Source organism: Cervus canadensis, chromosome 30, assembly GCF_019320065.1.
Source record: "Cervus canadensis isolate Bull #8, Minnesota chromosome 30, ASM1932006v1, whole genome shotgun sequence".
NCBI classification, from domain to species: Eukaryota; Metazoa; Chordata; class Mammalia; order Artiodactyla; family Cervidae; genus Cervus; species Cervus canadensis.
Genome location: NC_057415.1, coordinates 27,621,735 through 27,639,722, shown reverse-complemented (window position 1 = coordinate 27,639,722; position 17,988 = coordinate 27,621,735). Strand labels below are relative to the sequence as shown.

Below are 17,988 nucleotides of genomic sequence, written 5' to 3'. Positions count from 1 at the left end.
GAGAAAGGAGAGCCAGCCTACACTGCTGGTGAGCATGCAAACTGGTGCAGCCACTACGGAAGACAGTACAGAAATTCCTCAGAAAACTAAGAACAGAGTTCCCATATAATCCAGCAATCTCATTCCCGGGCATGTATCTGGACAAACTATAATTCAGAAAGACACACATACCGCATGTTCATAACAGCACTATTCACAATAGCCAAGTTACAGAGACAACCTAAAAGTCCATAGACAGATGAATGGAAAAAGAAGATGTGGTTCATATACACCACGGAATAATACGCAGCCATAAAAAAGAATGAAATAATGCTGTTTGCAGCAACATGAATGAACCAGAGACTATGCTTAGTGAAGTCAGAAAGAAAAAGACAAATACCATATGATATCACCTATATGTAGCACTTTAAAAAAGACACAAATGAACTTATCTACAAAACAAAAAGTGACACACAGACAGAGAGAGACAGACTTGGGGTTGGGAAGGGGAAGTTGGGGAGGGACAGAGTGGGAATTTGGAGTTAGCAGATGCAAACTTGCACATGAATTTGAGCAAACTTTGGGAGATGTGGAAGACAGAGGAGTCTGGCATGCTGCCGTCCATGGGATTGTCAAGAGTTGGGTATAACTTAGCAAGAACAAGATGCAAACTATATATAGAGAGAGAATGGATAAACAACAAGGTCCCACTGTAAAGCACAGGAACTATATTCAACATCCTGTGATAAGCCATAATGGAAAAGAATATAAAAAAGAATGTATATATGTGCAACTGAGTCACTGTGCTGGTCAGCAGAAACTAACACATTATAAACAATTACACTTCAACTTTTTTCTAAAAAAATAAGAAGGTTGTACTATATTGAAAAACAATTTATGGAGATAGGAACTCACACTTAACTGAATGCCAAGTATAATGCTGAGTATTTCACACATTATTACTTTAAGATCTTGGTTCTCAATATACAACTTCAGATTATATCAATAAGAAGTTAGGAACAAAGGCTGTATGTTCTTTCCAGCTCCAAGTATCTTTTAAATTAAAGACTTCTTTTTTTTTAAGTTTAGTTTTAGTTGAAGGGTAATTGCTTTGTTAGAATATTGTGTTAGTTTTTGCCACAGATCAACATGAATCAGCCACACATATGTATATGTCCCCCTTCCTCTCCAACCTCCCTTCCACCTCCCATCACAGATTTAAAGATTTCTTAAAGAGCTATATTCAGACAGGTACTTAGTAAATACCCACTGAATCAATGAACGGGTGTGAACTTGGTTGCTTCTAACATGGGAATTTAAAAGTTTGTTGAAAACTGTTGAGAAAAATATGTGAGAGTATTTTAAGGAATTTAAACCTGAAACTTTATCTATAAAACTTGATTTAATCATGATGGTCTCTCCTGTAATAAATCATAACGGAAAATAATATTTTTAAATGTATATATGTATAACTGAATTACTGTGCTGTACAACAGAAATTAGCACAACACTGTAAATCAACTATACTTTAATTTAAAAAGTATCAAAAACAAAACAACAAATAAAAGCATGTACACCTTTCAGGATAGATCTGGGCCATAAAATCACTATGGCCTCAAAGGGAAAAAATACTCTCTTAAAACACATTAAAAAAGCTTATCAAAGCCTAAAAACAAGTTATTTTCGAGACAATGAAAATTTCAGTCTCCACAAATAAAGTGAGATGTATAGCTATGCAATAATTTTCCAAAAGACTGAACTTATTTTTATTTTTATTCATTTTTTTGAACCTATTTTTAAACTGAGTATATTTAGACAATTATGCTTCAAAGCCCAAACGCACTACCTAAAATCCATATATAATTCTCTACATTACAAGATTCGTGTGGTTAGGGATTTTTAATTCACCTGGCCTTTCTTGGTTCATTTTTAATAGTACAAGCTGAATACAAAGATCTCTTCTTCCTAGTTTTATTTTTGCCAAGAGAAAACTGCAAGATAGTAAGAATGAACACAATTTTTTCAAACTACCTACTACATTAACTTGACTCTCTCTTTCATGATCCCTTTCTTTCAAGAACTAGTAACTCTTCACAGTAACCTCAATTAATCATCTTCCAACTTGACTAAGCACTTGGAAGCCTATACTAGTGATTTGTAAAGTTCTAAAAATCTATGTATTATCTTCTCATCATTTCTTTAGGTTTTCCTGTCACTCCTGCCATTTCTTCCGTATAATATCTATCACAGAAAGTAAGTACTGACTTCTCATAGATACTTTATTTTTTGATTGCCTGCTCAGCTATGTTACACATTCCTTAAATACCACTTCTGCTCTAAGGAAGTAATTCTTTCTTCCCTTAATGAAAATAATTATTTTATTATGACTATATGTTTATTTTTGTACTAAAAATACCAATATTGAATTCTAGAAGCTTGCTTCCTGGAAAAGCACATAAAAACTGTATCAGAGAAACCTGAACATTATGAAGCTAAAAAGCCAAATTTAAAAAAATTAAGCCAAGAATCAGAAATGTTCCTTACACAGAAAGTACAAACTTTGCAGGTAGGAAAGAAAAAAACATATACTTTGAAAAACAACATCAACAACAAGAACAAAAAGATGGAGCTTGCTCTGGCAGAAAAAAAGGAACTCTGACTCCTTTGAGATCACCTGGATACTCTGGGTATTGATGAAATGAATCCAAGAGGTTGGTTTTGGGCAGAGAAATCTAGACTCACTGAAGAATATTCAGCCATGAACACTGATCATAAAATTAAATTCTGACAAATCAGGATAAAGACAAAGTCAGGGGTAAGCGCAGACTCTGGGAGGCACAGAACGATATGGATTCCCAGGACAGGAACGAGAGAAGATTTTGCAAGGTTTTTCTCAAAAGTCTTTAGGCAGCCTAAAATCTGATTAGGAAGTGACTTCTAATCTAGAAAATCAGGGACCAGAGGAGAATTTAATGGAGGAGGTGGCGAAATGAAGGAATAATCTAGCCACAGTAGAAGATGAATTACTTATAGCAAAGTCGAGCAGACACAACCCAAACCTCACCCAAAAAACTGAACTACCTACCATCCATTCCTCATACAGCCAATACTTTTCACCTTAAACTCTCATAATCTCATAATCAGGATTTATAAGAATAACCCATGTCTCTATACTCTGATATAAAATATACAAAAAATACTGTATAGCACAGGAAACTCTACTCAATACTCTGTAATGACCTATTTGGGAAAAGAATCTAAAAAAACAATAGACATATGTACATATATAACTGATCCACTTTGCTATATAGCAGAACAAAACATTGTTAAGTCAACTAAACTTCGATAAAAATTAATTTAAAAATGAAATAAAACATACAAAAAATAGAAGAATTATTTGTGCTAAGAATGCTATGAAAGTCAAAGTGAATCTTGCCTCCAGTCAAATAAAAGGCCACGAGAAAAACACAAGTCTTCAGCCAAGATTAACAACAGCAACATTGGTTTTCACACAATATATAAATAATAATTTTGTGACATATCTGATGAATAATTTCACCTAGGACTCAGAGTGGTGCTTTGAAGAGCTATGCCTTTCAGAGAATTTCATAATCCTCAAATGAAGAAAGCTTAAAAGTGACAATCTCACTATAGTCAATGCTCAGTGACTAGCCAGGCAGATCAAAACCATCCCTTCGGTGATAACCCAATCCAAAACTGCCAACAGCTCCTTTAGCCCTCTAGTTATTCTTACAAGTACTAAATTACCTTTCCTAATCCTGGCCCTATGAATGGTAGAGACCTTTAAGCCAAAGTCTGTCATCATTTTCTTTTTCTCTTCCCACCAACTAGACAGCAGTGGCATCAGAAATAGAAAGAGATGGCACCAGGAGCAGGATGGAATAAGAAGACAAAGATATTAAACAGGAGAGCAGTGAAGTAGGAGTGCTTTAGCTCTTGAGGAACAATATAATGCTGTAACTTTTCATAAAATAAGACATGCTTATAAAATTTAACAACAAAATATGCATTCCAGGAATATTTTTTTAATTATTCAAAATGGTTTCCCATCTACTAGCATAGCTAATTAAGGACTGTACTAAAACTACATTATATCAGAAATGAAATTCTTCTGAAAGCACATAATTGTCCAAAACTATATTTTTAAAAAGTCTTGCTGGTATGTTATTTATTCTAGAATATAGGCAGAAGATGCTTTTTCTTTTTTTCTGTACTTGGCCATTAGTTATTTTTAACTAACGAGATTCTAATAAGAAACTGAATTTCATTTCTGACTTCGATGTTGCTACTTCAAAAAAATGTAGGTTTTATATCATACCTATCCTTGATCTGTCTGGCAGCCTTGGAGCAAATCAGGGAGAAGAGAAAGAAGGCAGTTAGTGCTTTTCATGCAAAGTCTCATTGGCAGTGACATGCAAGAAAAGTTAGGATAAAATCCCTGGAACAGATTAGTTCATTTTCACCAAAACAGATTTCCTATAATTTGTACAGTTCATGTCAGCTTGCATAATATGATGTTAGAACTATAGAAAATCCGGTCCCCATAAAAATATATATCACCTTAAAATAAGGAGGGAAATTAAACACTTCAAACTAATTTCAGATGACTGTAAATTTTTTTTCTTACCTTAAGATTATCAACACACACCTCCACTTTCATTCAGTCTGATACTCTTCAACTAGAACACTCAATCTCCTTCATGGGGCACACATTTCTATGCATTCTGATGGTTTTCTTATATATTTCAAATCTGCTCTCCAAATTTTCTTCAGAAATCTCTTTCACCACTTCATAATGGTTGTTCCAAGTTTTCTCTATTTGCCTCCACATGGGCAAGGACTTTGTATTCTTAGAGCTTGCCTGCTAACATATAAAACTAGGCTGCAGTTCCACAACCCTTTACCCCAAACAATGAAGCTGTAATGGCAAAAATTCAGACAAGGAGAAACCAAAGAAACACTTGCAGCAATGGGTCTTTCCCTCAGATGACTTCATAAAAGCTGCCAACTTAAACCTATACTACTTTAAGCTATCTTTTTTTCTTTTTTTGAGAGTTCTAGCACAAATTTAGGAAGAGGGAACAGCTATCATTTGGAACTGTACATCTAAGAAAAATGATGAAAAATACAGGCACTGCTATCCCCTTTAAATCTACACACCATATAATAGATCCAACAAAAGTTTTTTCCCCTACACTGAGAAGCATAATTAACAACACATCTGATGTAGAAGATGGCTGTTAAAAAAAAAAAAAAAAAAGAAGATGGCTGTTATGCCTGACACTCTATGCCCAGTGTCCAGCATAAAGCTTGGCACATGGTAATAGTTAACAATTAGTCGATTTAATTGAACATTAATTAGATGTATACAGCAATGCTTCTCTGTCTCTTTTCTTCAGTTCTAATATTGTTCTTACTTGGTACTGGTCATTTTTACACCTAATCTAAAATATTCTGGTCTGCATACCTGTCTACTGCTTTACCACTGCACCACCTGGGAATATTTTAGATAATTTTACAACGTCAGAAACAAAAGGAACAGAACTGAAATTTAGAAGATGAGTACATCACACAGTTCCAGCACTACCATAATCAATTCCATGACACTGTATACTAATCAGGCTTCCCTGGCGGCTCAGTGGTAAAGAACCCACCTGCCAATGCAGGAGACATGGATTCAACCCCTGGGTCAAGAAGATCCCCTGAAGGAGAAAATGGCAACTCACTCCAGTATCCTTGCCTGGAGAATCCCATAGACAGAGACCGGCCAGCTATAGTCATGGGGTCGCAAAGAGTCAGACACAACTTAGCAACTAGGCACACAAACATTTTAACAATCTAATTAATTCTCTGAAATAGAGGCTGAATTGGAAAGAGGCAGCAAGGGGAAAGTTAGTTAAAATCAGAGCATTGATAAACAGCAACAAAAAATAAAAACATATCTGTTTATGAACCATAACTGCCACAAGAAAAATATACTAATATTGAATGCAGCAAAGGCTAGATGTCAATTTCACATTTTCCAGAGATTTATCTTTATTTTGATTTGCAGTAAAGCCCAATAGAATTCCCAGTAAAAATGTAAATGCCATACAACACTGAGGAAACTTTTCAAGTTTTGTCTATACATTCACACTGTTTCATACTTCAGATTTTCCTATTAGATTTGGGGCAGATAATGTTGTAAGGTTTTCTTGAGAGAATCTGAAAATGACTAGGGGGCAAATATTTAATATTTTTTACATTATATGATTGAGACTTCTACCTTCACCCCAAAATACCATATTAAGAAATAATAATATGGGAAATGAAGGGAGCTCAGTCAGAGAGTAAATAAGAGTTTCAAAGTGCTATTGTCCCTTAGACAAAAAAAATCAGATTAAAAAAAAAAAAACTGCATAATGGTTGATTCCAAACATCAGAAGTTTTATATTTTCTATACAAATTTTTGGGCTTCCCTGGTGGCTCAGCTGATAAAGAATCAACCTGCAATGTGGGAGACTTGGGTTCAGTCCCTGGGTTGGGAAGATCCCCCTGGATTCCAAACATCAGAAGTTTTATATTTTTTATACATATATTTATCTATTTATAAAGAGCACTATTTTTAAAAAAACATAATTGTTTAAAAGCCTTCACAAAACCCTAGTAAATACCTTGAAATAAATTTTGCATCTCATACTGCATGCATCTATACTCTATGATTAGATACATACATATAACAGGAGACCACACTTCTATGAAACACACGTAAGTAAAGGTGAAAAGGCATAGTTCTTAACAAATATTTTTGTGGATTTTTTTAGGTATTAGGGTGGGTTTTTTTTTGGCCATGCCATGTGGCATGCAAAATCTTAGTTCCCCAACCAGAGGTTGAAACTGTGCCGCCTGCACTGAGAACATGGCATCTTACAATGGCATCCCTGGAATGCCAGGGAAGTCCCTATTCTTAAACATTTAGAATTGTTTTTAAACTGCCTTCATAACAAACTTTCGTGCCTTTTCTGGGGGGAGAGGGGCACACTGAGCAGCTTGCAGGATCTTAATTCACCAACCAGGGATTGAACCCGTGTGCCCTTCATGCTTTTGTTGATGGTCCTCTTTCCCGGAATTCCTGACTGCAGCTCACAGAAGGAGCTTCTGCCAATACTAATTCCGCTCCCTTGAAAATACTGAGTGAGCTTCCACCATTCTCGTTATTTGTTCCTCCCAGTGGTCAGAGACTGACACCTGCTGAACAATATTCAAAAGGTGAGTTACTGTAAGTAAAAACTGGGAAATATACAAAATCCTTTCTCCCCTTTCACCTGTGATCAAATCCAGAAGACTATTTCCCTTTCACCTTATTCTGTACTTTTCTCTCCATTGTAGGCGTTTGTGGGCAGGTAATCACTTCCTCCCTCCTCATCTGACAACTGAGTTATGTGTGGCAAAATTGTGACGAAATGGTTGGTGAGTTATACTGACTTGGAAATTGTCCCACAAACTCAGTTCTTTTCATAGGTAGAATTCAAGTTCTAAATTCATGGGAGAGCAGGAGTTGGTAGGAATACTAATTTTGCTAAGGGATCGATGCAGTGTTCCACAGGCCAATTATCAGCAGAAAAACTAAGTCTGATGGGGCTTTGGCTACTTGTTCATCCAGAACTCAACTGCTGATAAGCTTTTTGCATATATTTACTATCAGCCAAACTTCCAACAACTAAAAAAATTAGTGAAAATTTGTTCTAAAATCCTTTTTCATTTGTGCTAGCTTTGCACTTGTTCACTTTCAGATTATCTAATGCTGGTAAATAGCAGTTTTGTATTCAATTCTCATACTGGTGTACTGCAACATGATCACTTAAATATTAGTATTTAAAGTACTCTTTTTGAAGACAAGAAATCTAAAAAGAATCATGGCCTGGATTTCAGCCTATAATACTTTTTGTCTCATAAATCTTATTTGGTAGCTCAGCTGATAGAGAATCCGCCTGCAAGGCAGCAGACGCTGGTTCGATTCCTGAGTCAGGAAGTCCCCTGGAGAAGGGATAGGCTACCCACTCCAGTATTCTTGGGCTTCCCTATTGGCTCTGATAGTAAAGAATCTGCCTGAAGGAGACCTGGGTTCGATCTCTGGGTTGGGAAGATCTCCTGGAGGAGGGCATGGCAACGCACTCCAATATTCTTACCTGGAGAATCCCTATGGACAGAGGAGCCTGGTGGGCTACAATCCATGGGGTCTCTAAGAGTTGGACATGACTGAGTGACTCAGCACAGCAATCACTTTAATATGAGATATTCACAAACAATATACCTTAAAAGAATTGTTTCCAAATATCTAACAACATACTGCTAGTCCATTAATTAATCTTCCAAGTCATCTTTCCCTATCCTGTCAGCAATTAGGAATCTGAGGCAAGTATGAGTCCATGCAGTTGGCAGGAAAGTGAATTTAGTTTTTGACTTGGAACAAACAATTATCTGGATACTATTTGGATACTAAGAAAATAATTGCAAGCAACTCTCAGTTAAGCATTTTTCTTGAACAATAAATTCAGATTTCTGACAAGGAAACACTGACAATAATTCATTTCACCACATCTTCAAAGGATTCAGGCTATTGGGCAGTACTGCAAAATGCTGGAAGACAAGACCAAAAGAGTAAGAAAAGCAGCACATGAAGAAAATGTATTTAGACCACAAGGTGATTTAGTTTATCAGAACCTTTCCAATTTACAATAAACTGGAAACAAGTTTTAACAAAGCTGGAAAGAACAAAGGAGAGGGCAAGAGAGAACAGCATCTTTTGAGAGGAAGAGGAAAGAAGGACTCTGAAAATGTCAATGGAAAGAGAAACTTGAGAGAAACAAACTGTTATTAGTGTTTCTAAGCATTAGGTCCTACTTAAATTCAACTGGATTCCAGCTATTTTTGAGTACCATGTCCACATTTTATAGTTCTCCTGGCTTTTTCCTCTCAGGCGCTCAGCCGTTAATTTTTGCTGCTATGATTATGCCTATCATTAACAGCTGCCCTAGTCCACTAGAAGGGGAATCTGTTGACAACTAGGAAACAAAAAGGGGAAAAAACCCTAAAAACTCAGTAGTACCATGTACATACTAGTAATCAACAGATTCTGAGAAACTATCACAATTAGAAGATATCAAGTCTCGCTCATGAACTGTATGACATTGCTTCTGCTGACTCAAACATCTTTTGCTTTCTGCATGATTTTGGCCATGTTCCAGATATTTGAGGTTATCATGTAAATGCCCTCTGAATAGGTAATGTATATATACTTTTAAAATAATTTAAAGTATGATACAATTTCCTCATAAATCCTGTGCATAAGTCTTACAAAGTACTATGATGAACTTTCTTATAACCCACATCCAAATTCAAGAATGAATTAGTTAACTGGTCTATGGCAAAAGAACTCTGATTGATTCTGTCAAAAAGAATTAATTTTAAAATTTCATTTTTAAGATGTAGAGCTATAAGTCAGCAAATGTTATCTTCTCAAGGAAGTCTTTTCTACACCTAAAGTTCATAGAAAAATCATAAAATTAAATCACTGGTGGGCACAAGTGGATTATAAAGCCACCTTTCTAACAATAAAACAGTTCACTATATAGTCCACAAAGACCAAGAAAATATTAAACTTAAATATCTTATCTTGTTAAGACTAATTCACAGTACATATTTTACTAATTACATCACTTAATTTCATAGTCTTTCACATAATTTTCTATGTAGTCTACATACTTATTCTATATCAAATAGTAGATGTGATTTGATAAATTGATAATCGTTTAAAAATGACTACTTAAGACTTAGAATCTAGAATTAAGAATCTCTTATCAAACACCAAGTTACAACATTAGCAGTCTTCTTGCTCTACTATTTATATCTTCGTATCAAATATACCCTATAAGGACATACATTTTCATATTTCAATAAAGCATTCTTAAACAGTAGGACATTTAATAACAAACAGTAACAAATTTCACAGTGCTCTCATATGCATTAAGTGATGATGTTTTCCCAATCAGCTCAGTAAAAGGAACATCAATCTAGATTTTTAAGAATGTTATTAGCAATACCAATCTTATTTCATTAGCCATAAAATGTTTATAACAAAGGTATGATTCAGCTAAAGTACACCTTTAAAGTAAAGGGGGGATGTAACTGAAAAGAGAGTAACTTCATTCATCTGAATTGAGCATTAAACAAAATTTAAATAAACAATTAATTTGTTCATGGCCCCAATAACACATACTTCTAAGCATATGCTTGGGAATACATAAACAGCTAGCATTTTATTAACAAATTCCAAGCCTTTTCTAGTATTAGAAAAGACTGAATGAATTCAAAGTTAAATGGGGAAATGTCATTTTCTTTTAAACAGAACTATCCTTTTTAAGTGGATTAGTCTCATTGGCCAGTTTTTTTGGTACCTTTGAAAATTCTTCAGGTTCCTTTATATCTAATGATCTTGTTGCAAATTCCAGTAGTTCTTCCGAGTTCTCCAGGGCATTATTACATTGACTAAGTTGACTCTAAAAATAAAAACAATAATAGTAATGATAAACCATTAAAATTAATAGCAATAATCAAACAAATGTATTTTAGAGAGGTACTGAAGGTAATCACTAGTCACATATATAATAAATTTTAATTATCTTATACCATCCAGAACAGCTTAATTGCATACAGATAAACATATACACATTATTTAAAAAGAAAACAAAGCAATTATAAATAGCTGGGGGTCAAATTTATTTAAAGATTCTTCCAATTAGGGGAGTCAGAAGACTATCAATGATTTAAATTAAAATATCAACATAATTCACCTGTAGACAACATCCTCTATAATGGAGACTAAATTTCTAGATGATATTTAACTAAGCTAAAACGTATGAATCAAGTTATGGGTACATTCAGTTGAACACAATCTCAGCACTCCATTTATCACATTACTCAGGTAACACAGACTCCTATAAAGGCTATTTTACAGCTTCCAAAACTGGGTAACACAGGAGTTACAAATTCAAGCGTCTAGATTTCAAAAAAAAGGTCAAGCATGAACAAAAAGTAGTAAGTAACTGTTACAGTGATGTGCTCTCTTATAGTGATGTGTTAATTTCACCCAACACAATCTTTCTCATTCAGCTCTCTCCTCTCTCGGCCTCTCTCCCTCGCTTTATCATTTGTAGTTTGCAACTAAGCTAAGTTATGTGAAAATATTGTTAGTGATACTTTTAAACAAAGAAACACATCTCTAAGCTTTTAAATGTATCCAAGATTCTTCTTCAGAATATTTATTAATATGTATTTATTAACATCTATTCCATATTCAAATCTACTTCATTTTCCCTTATAATACACACTAAAGATAAACTACATATGATTAAAATAGCAGAGAAAAAGCATGGGAGGGAGGAAGGAAGGCCGGAGATTGAGCAACTGAACGCTTATAAGGTATTCCAAACCCGTGCTGTAAAGAAGGATCTGGGTTCAAGACAGAACAGAAATCTGCACAAGATGAATCATGGGTGAAACTTCAGGAGATGCTGAGTTTTCCTTTTTTCTCCAATCGTGTTTTTTAAACGAATGCATTTCTTACTTATTGAAATTTATGGATACTTTATGACTAAACTAATTACCCTTAAATGATTTAAGTACAGCCGGCTCTTTAATAACAAGGAGGTTAATCCACATACAGGCTTCCCTGCTGGGAAAGAGCCAACCCCCCACATCTGGAGGAGTTCTGCATCCGCAGAGTCAACCAACCACAGGCTGTGTGATACTGCAGTATTTACTACTGAAAAGTATCAGCATACAAGTGGATCCTCACAGTTCAAACCCATGTTGTTAACTGTAATGTAACTCCCACCTCCTAACTATAAACAAGAAATCTCAACCAAGAAGAACGGGCAGACTTGAAAGGGTAATTCAATTAACCCTTGGAAATTGTGTGTATACAGCCTGTTTGTAAAAGAAAGAGAATATCTGTATTCCTCCACAGCTTCAGATTCTCAAAGATATCATAACCAAAATCAATACACAAAAATCAGTTGCACTTCTGTAGATGAACAATCCAAGAAGGAAATTTAAGAAAACAATCCCATTTATAGTATTATCAAAAAGAATGAAATTCTTCGGAGTAAACTTAACCAAGGGGTAAAAGACCTATTCACTGAATCCTACAAAACATTGCTGAAAGAAATTAAAGACACAAATAAATGGAAAAACACAGCTTATGATTATGTACTGGAAGACTTAATGTGATCAATACTATTATCCAAAGCAATCTACAAATTCAATGCAAACACTATCAAAATTTCAGTGTATACCCACGTATACTGCAGCATTACTCACAATAGCCAAGAGATGGAGGCAGCCCAAATGTCCACAGACAGATACACAGATAAAGAAAATGTGGTAAATATATATAAGGGAATATTATTCAGTCAAAAGAGAAGGAGATCCTGGCACATGCTACAAAATGGATGAACTTTGAGGACATTATACTGAGTGAAATAAGCCAGACACCAAAGGTACAAATACTGTATGATTCCACTTATATGAGACATCAAAAGCAGTCAAAGTCATGAAAACAGACAATACAACGGTGGTTGCCAGGCAGCAGTGAAGGGGCACATGGAGAGCTGTTCAGTGGGTACAGAGTTTCAGTTCTGCAAGATGAACAAGTCCTAGAGACCCATTACACAACAAAGTGAATATACTTAATACTACTGTGTATTTAAAAAAGGTTAAGAGGGTAAATCTTCAGTTTTTTATCACAATTTTAACAAAATGATATCTATAATCAATATGAAATTAAGAATCACTCTCTTCTATAAAAGTATAGCTATACACAAAAACTCACTAATTTTTGCTTTTAATAAACCAAGCATTAAACAGACAAAAATTATTCATATTTAAATCATTGTATGATCTCACCTGTAACTCTTGTGATTTACGTGCTTGTTCCTGCTTGATACTGTTAATCATACTTTCCTTTACCTCATCCAATATGGAGTATAAACTGTCAAATTCTTCATCTAATTCTGAAAGTATGTTAGAAGAATTTTCCTGTTTAATAAACGAATAAAACAAATTATTTTACTTAAGAGCTATTCAACACTAAAAAACTAAAAGATACAGTGCTTATTAAAGAAGAGAATAAATTCATACTATGAACTACCATAGCCTAACATCATAAAATAATTAAAATTCTAATATTTGACATAAGGATTTAAAAACAGATCAATCCAAGAAGCTGGCTGCACTGATACTGATAGTTCTACTTCAGCAATGCAGCCTTTTATGAACTAGCCCACACCCTCTCCTCACTTTTACAAGACTGTTTCCACAGGACAAGGAGAAAGGTTGTTTTAAGGTTGTTAACTTTGTCCTGACGTTTGGGCTCTAAAGCAGACCCTAAGCCAGTTGTTTACAACCTTTGGTTTGCATGAGAATCATCAGTGAAGCAGACTTTAATAAAATATTCCAGAGACTTTGATTCTGTAACTCTGAGGGATAGTTCGGGCATATAGGGCTGGGGCTGATTTTGCACCAAGTTTTATTTAAACCTCTCAGGTTGTCTAAAACACTGCAGTTACACAAGATAAGCAGAATTAAAAGACTAAGTAATCCTTACTGGGTTCAAAGAAAGGGATCAACCACTGAATTTTGGTGCCAGAAGGAACCTCAGAAATCATCTACTGAGTAGAATTTATAGTCAGACTTCTAAATTTTACAAACTACAATACAGACTTGCCCAAAGCCCCACACCTAGTTATTAGTGGCAGAACCAACACAGCATTTCAAACTGTCGCCCTCCCAGAGATCCTCACTGCCTCATTAAGCAAGATGCTTCTATTTCAGGAAAAAACAAGAAAATATCTGTGAAACCCCTAGATAAGCAATATCCATACTTGCAACAAATATGAGGCAGAAGAAATTATCTTAAAGTATTGTTCAACATAGATGAATCATTCAACTAAGAGAAGTGAAACTGGCACTGGTTTACAGAACTAACACATAAAATCTACTATAATATTACAATCCAAATTTTTGCTTATACTGTTTATAAAACCAGACAGGATCTCTCTAGAGGCTTACAAAAGTGGTGTTAATAATTTTATTACCTTTTATACAGTAGTAAGAACATGATTTGGAGGAAGAAATGTGCAGTTTGGAAGGCAGAAGAACTAAGTCAAATTCCACACTAACCACTCAGTAAAAGTCTGACACTGGACAAACCCCTTAAATTCCTGGACCTCAGTTCTTCCATCTGTAAAAAGGAACTGGCCTACTCTTTTCCCTCTCAATGACCAACTGGCACATCCTTAGAGTCTCCTGCCCACTACAGCTTATATTCCCATCTTCAATGACAAGGGTGTAGTTTAATTCCACCTCTATTTCTTTTTCTGGATGCTAAAGTCCGAATAATTTGTCAACCAGAAAAAATAGTATGAGCTAGCTCTATCTTAAGGCATCTTTTTCCAGATTTCAAATATGATGATTCTCTTGTCCATAGACCAAGAGTTTTAGAACCACTAGTTTTGCTTATTTAAAGAAACTGGATTAGTGGATTCCAATAAAGTACTTTATTGGAGAAAGATAGTTAAAGTGGTGAAGATTATAATCAACTAACTTCAATCACAGCAAATTCAGGAGAAAAGAAAACATAAGACCATAGGTTTAACAAGCCAAGAGCATGGCAATTAACTAGGTTGAACCAAACAAAAACCACAGGAAAGGATTCACTGTCTACAAGGGTCCTGGAAATCTTCTATTAATATGTTTATCTTACAAAGAAATGACCCTTAAATTAATTAAGGTGCAGTCACAGAAAAGCATCACCAGCTTATCTTAAGGTCCCTTTCACAATCAACATTTGACTATTTACAGTATAGATTACCCACCTAAACCTGGGATCATTTCCTTAAGTATTCCCCTCTCTTCTCACTGGGCACTTTATCTTTTATGATTTACTTTCATCTAGTTCTGCAAGTGGACGTCTTACTATTTACATTTTCCTTCTATTATTTACCATAAAAGAAATGTTTAGCTTCCCAGTACTTTTGGAAAGGTACGATTTGCTCTCACTTGTAATTAGAAAATACAAACATGAAATGGAAAGGAACAAAAGTGAGCATTATAATATTCCTACCAATTACTATTCCAGAGTTTTCTTCTTCCCTTACTATGTGATCTTTCTATGGAGAATCCAGGACTAGCAAATGAAGCATTTTTTTTTTCATCTGCCATTAAAAAACCCTGCTCTCATCTTCATTAGTTTATAATCTAGAGTTAATGGTATATATTTACACTTATGATTCCACCCAACAGTCACTCACTGTGATATATTCCCACAAATTTTTCTAAACAGGTTCATACCTGAACTCCTTTCAGTGTTTGGTTTAGTGTATCAATAAAGTTCTGAATTTCGTCATTTTTATTTGCCAGAGTTGAAATGATCCTTTGCAGAGCTTCCTAGGATAAAAAAAAATTTTAACATTATGATATTTTATTAAAAGAGAATTATAAACTTCATTACAACAACTGTCTTAAAAAAAAAATCTCTGAATATCAGAGCATATTATGTAACAAACAAGAGCAATGTAAAACTGCTCATTGTTCAAAGACTATAATTACAAAAGATGGCATACATACTGGTTGTTTTATTTATTTATTTATTTTTCATACTGGTTGTTTTAAAACCTCTTATCCCTACAGTACAACCATACCTTTCACCACCATACCTTTCACACTACAGATGATCAATATTATTTAGTCACCACCATACCTTTCACATTACAGATGACCAGCATTATTTAATATAAAGACTGTTACATTAAGTCATAAGGCCATGGCAAATGAGTAAAATCAAATTCTTAAATGATGCAAAAATATATGAAAACGTCTAATCAACATCAGGATATAGAAGTAAAAGTTGAGACACTGAAATTTCACATTTTATTTATAAAAATTAAATCTTAGAAATATGAAAGTAGATAATAAATTTGCATTTAAAATTAGATTTACCAATATAATATTGCAACTATCCTCCAATTAAAAAATTTTTAAATTTACAACATTCACAGTAATATTTACAGATGATATAGAACCATAATAAATAAGGCAGATAATTTTAGTAGCAAATACCTCAAACTTTGATAATGCTTCCTATTATAATAGAACACTTGATTATTTAATTTTCTCATATCTCTAGTTCAGTGTTGTCCAATAAAACTTCCTGCTATGATGGAAATACTCCGTATGTGTCAATAAAAGTGAAAGGGAAAGAAACACAGAAACCTAGCCATCATTAGTTAGTCATTTAGTTAGTTCAGTCGATTAGTGTGTCCGACTCTTTGCGATCCCATGGATGCAGCAGGCCAAGCCTTCCTGTCCATCACCAACTCCCAGACTTTACTCAAGCTCATGTCCATTGAGTCAGTGATGCCATCCAACCATCTCATCCTCTGTTGTCCCCTTCTCCTCCAGCCCTCAATCTTTCCCAGCGTCAGGGTCTTTTCCAATGAGTCAGTTCTTCACATCAGGTGGCCTAAGTTATTGGAGCTTCAGCTTCGGCATGAGTCCTTCCAATGAATATTCAGGACTAATTTCCTTTAAGATGGACTGGTTCGATCTCCCTGCAGTCCAAGGGACTCTCAAGAGTCTTCTCCAACACCACAGTTCAAAAGCACCGGTGCTCAGCTTTCTTTATAGTCCAAGTCTCACATCCATACATGACTACTAGAAAAACCATAGCTTTGACTAGACGGATCTTTGCTGGCAAAGTAATGGCTCTGCTTTTTAATATGCTGTCTGGGTTGGTCATAACTTTTCTTTCAAGGAGCAAGCATCTTTTAATTTCATGGCTGCAGTCACCATCTGCAGTGATTTTGGAGCCCGAGAAAATAAAGTCAGTCACTGTTTCTCCATCGATTTGCCACGAAGTGATGGGACCGGATGCCATGATTTTAGGTTTCTGAATGTTGAGTTTTAAGCCAATTTTTCACTCTCCTCTTTCACTTTCATCAACAGGCTCTTTAGTTCTTCTTTGCTTTCCACCATAAGGGTGGTGTCATCTGCATATCTGAGGTTATTGATATTTCTCCTGTCAATCTTGATTCCAGCTTGTGCCTCATCCAGCCCAGCGTTTCTCATGATGTACTCTGCATATAAGTTAAATAAGCAGGGTGACAACATACAGCCTTGACGTACTCCTTTCCCTATTTGGAAACTACCAACACAACTGCACTTATCTCACACACTAGTAAAGTAATGCTAAAAACTCTCGAAGCCAGCCTTCAACAATACGTGAACCATGAACTTGCAGATGTTCCAGCTGGATTTAGAAAGGGCAGAGGAACCAGAGATCAAATTGCCAACATCCGCTGGATCATCGAAAAAGCAAGAGAGTTCCAGAAAAACATCTATTTCTGCTTCATTGACTATGCCAAAGCCTTTGACTATGTGAATCACAATAAACTGTGAAAAATTCTGAAAGAGATGCAAATACCAGACCACCTGACCTGCCTCTTAAGAAATCTGTATGCAGGTCAGGAAGCAACAGTTAGAAATGGACATGGAGCAACAGACTGGTTCCAAATAGGGAAAGGAGCATGTCACGGCCATCATTACAGTCTTTCTTTTGTGCTCTACATGCAGTCATCAACTACAGTAGATTTTACCTCTAAACTAACTCTCGGTAGCCATGTCCTTCTCCAGGGAAGCTTTCCAACCCAGGGCTCGAACCCAGGTCTCCTGCATTGTGGGCAGACACTTTACCGTCTGAGCCACCAGGGAAGCCCTAAAACTCTGTAATCACTACAAGTCAGTATTATATCTCAATTTACACTCTTGCAAAATTTCTTAACTGGCCTCTGACCCATTCTTTCTCCCCTGTAATCAGTTCCCTATATTGCACCTAGAGTGGTAAGTTAAGCATCACTCTTCCTGATCAATCATCTTGCCTAAATCCTTGGA

General features: G+C 35.3%; 1 protein-coding gene across 5 annotated transcripts in view; it reads right to left on the bottom strand.

The window, feature by feature from the left end:
* Window positions 1-17,988, bottom strand: part of FSD1L (fibronectin type III and SPRY domain containing 1 like) — a 67,292-nt gene that overhangs the window by 36,392 nt on the left and 12,912 nt on the right. For all 5 annotated transcript variants that reach the window (XM_043452953.1, XM_043452951.1, XM_043452954.1 and 2 more), the window contains exons 2-5: window positions 15,391-15,486; window positions 12,946-13,077; window positions 10,437-10,538; window positions 4,319-4,341 (exon numbers count right to left, since the gene is read on the bottom strand). In XM_043452953.1, the coding sequence (XP_043308888.1) occupies window positions 4,319-4,341; window positions 10,437-10,538; window positions 12,946-13,077; window positions 15,391-15,486 (353 nt within the window). The remainder of the gene's footprint in view (window positions 1-4,318; window positions 4,342-10,436; window positions 10,539-12,945; window positions 13,078-15,390; window positions 15,487-17,988) is intronic.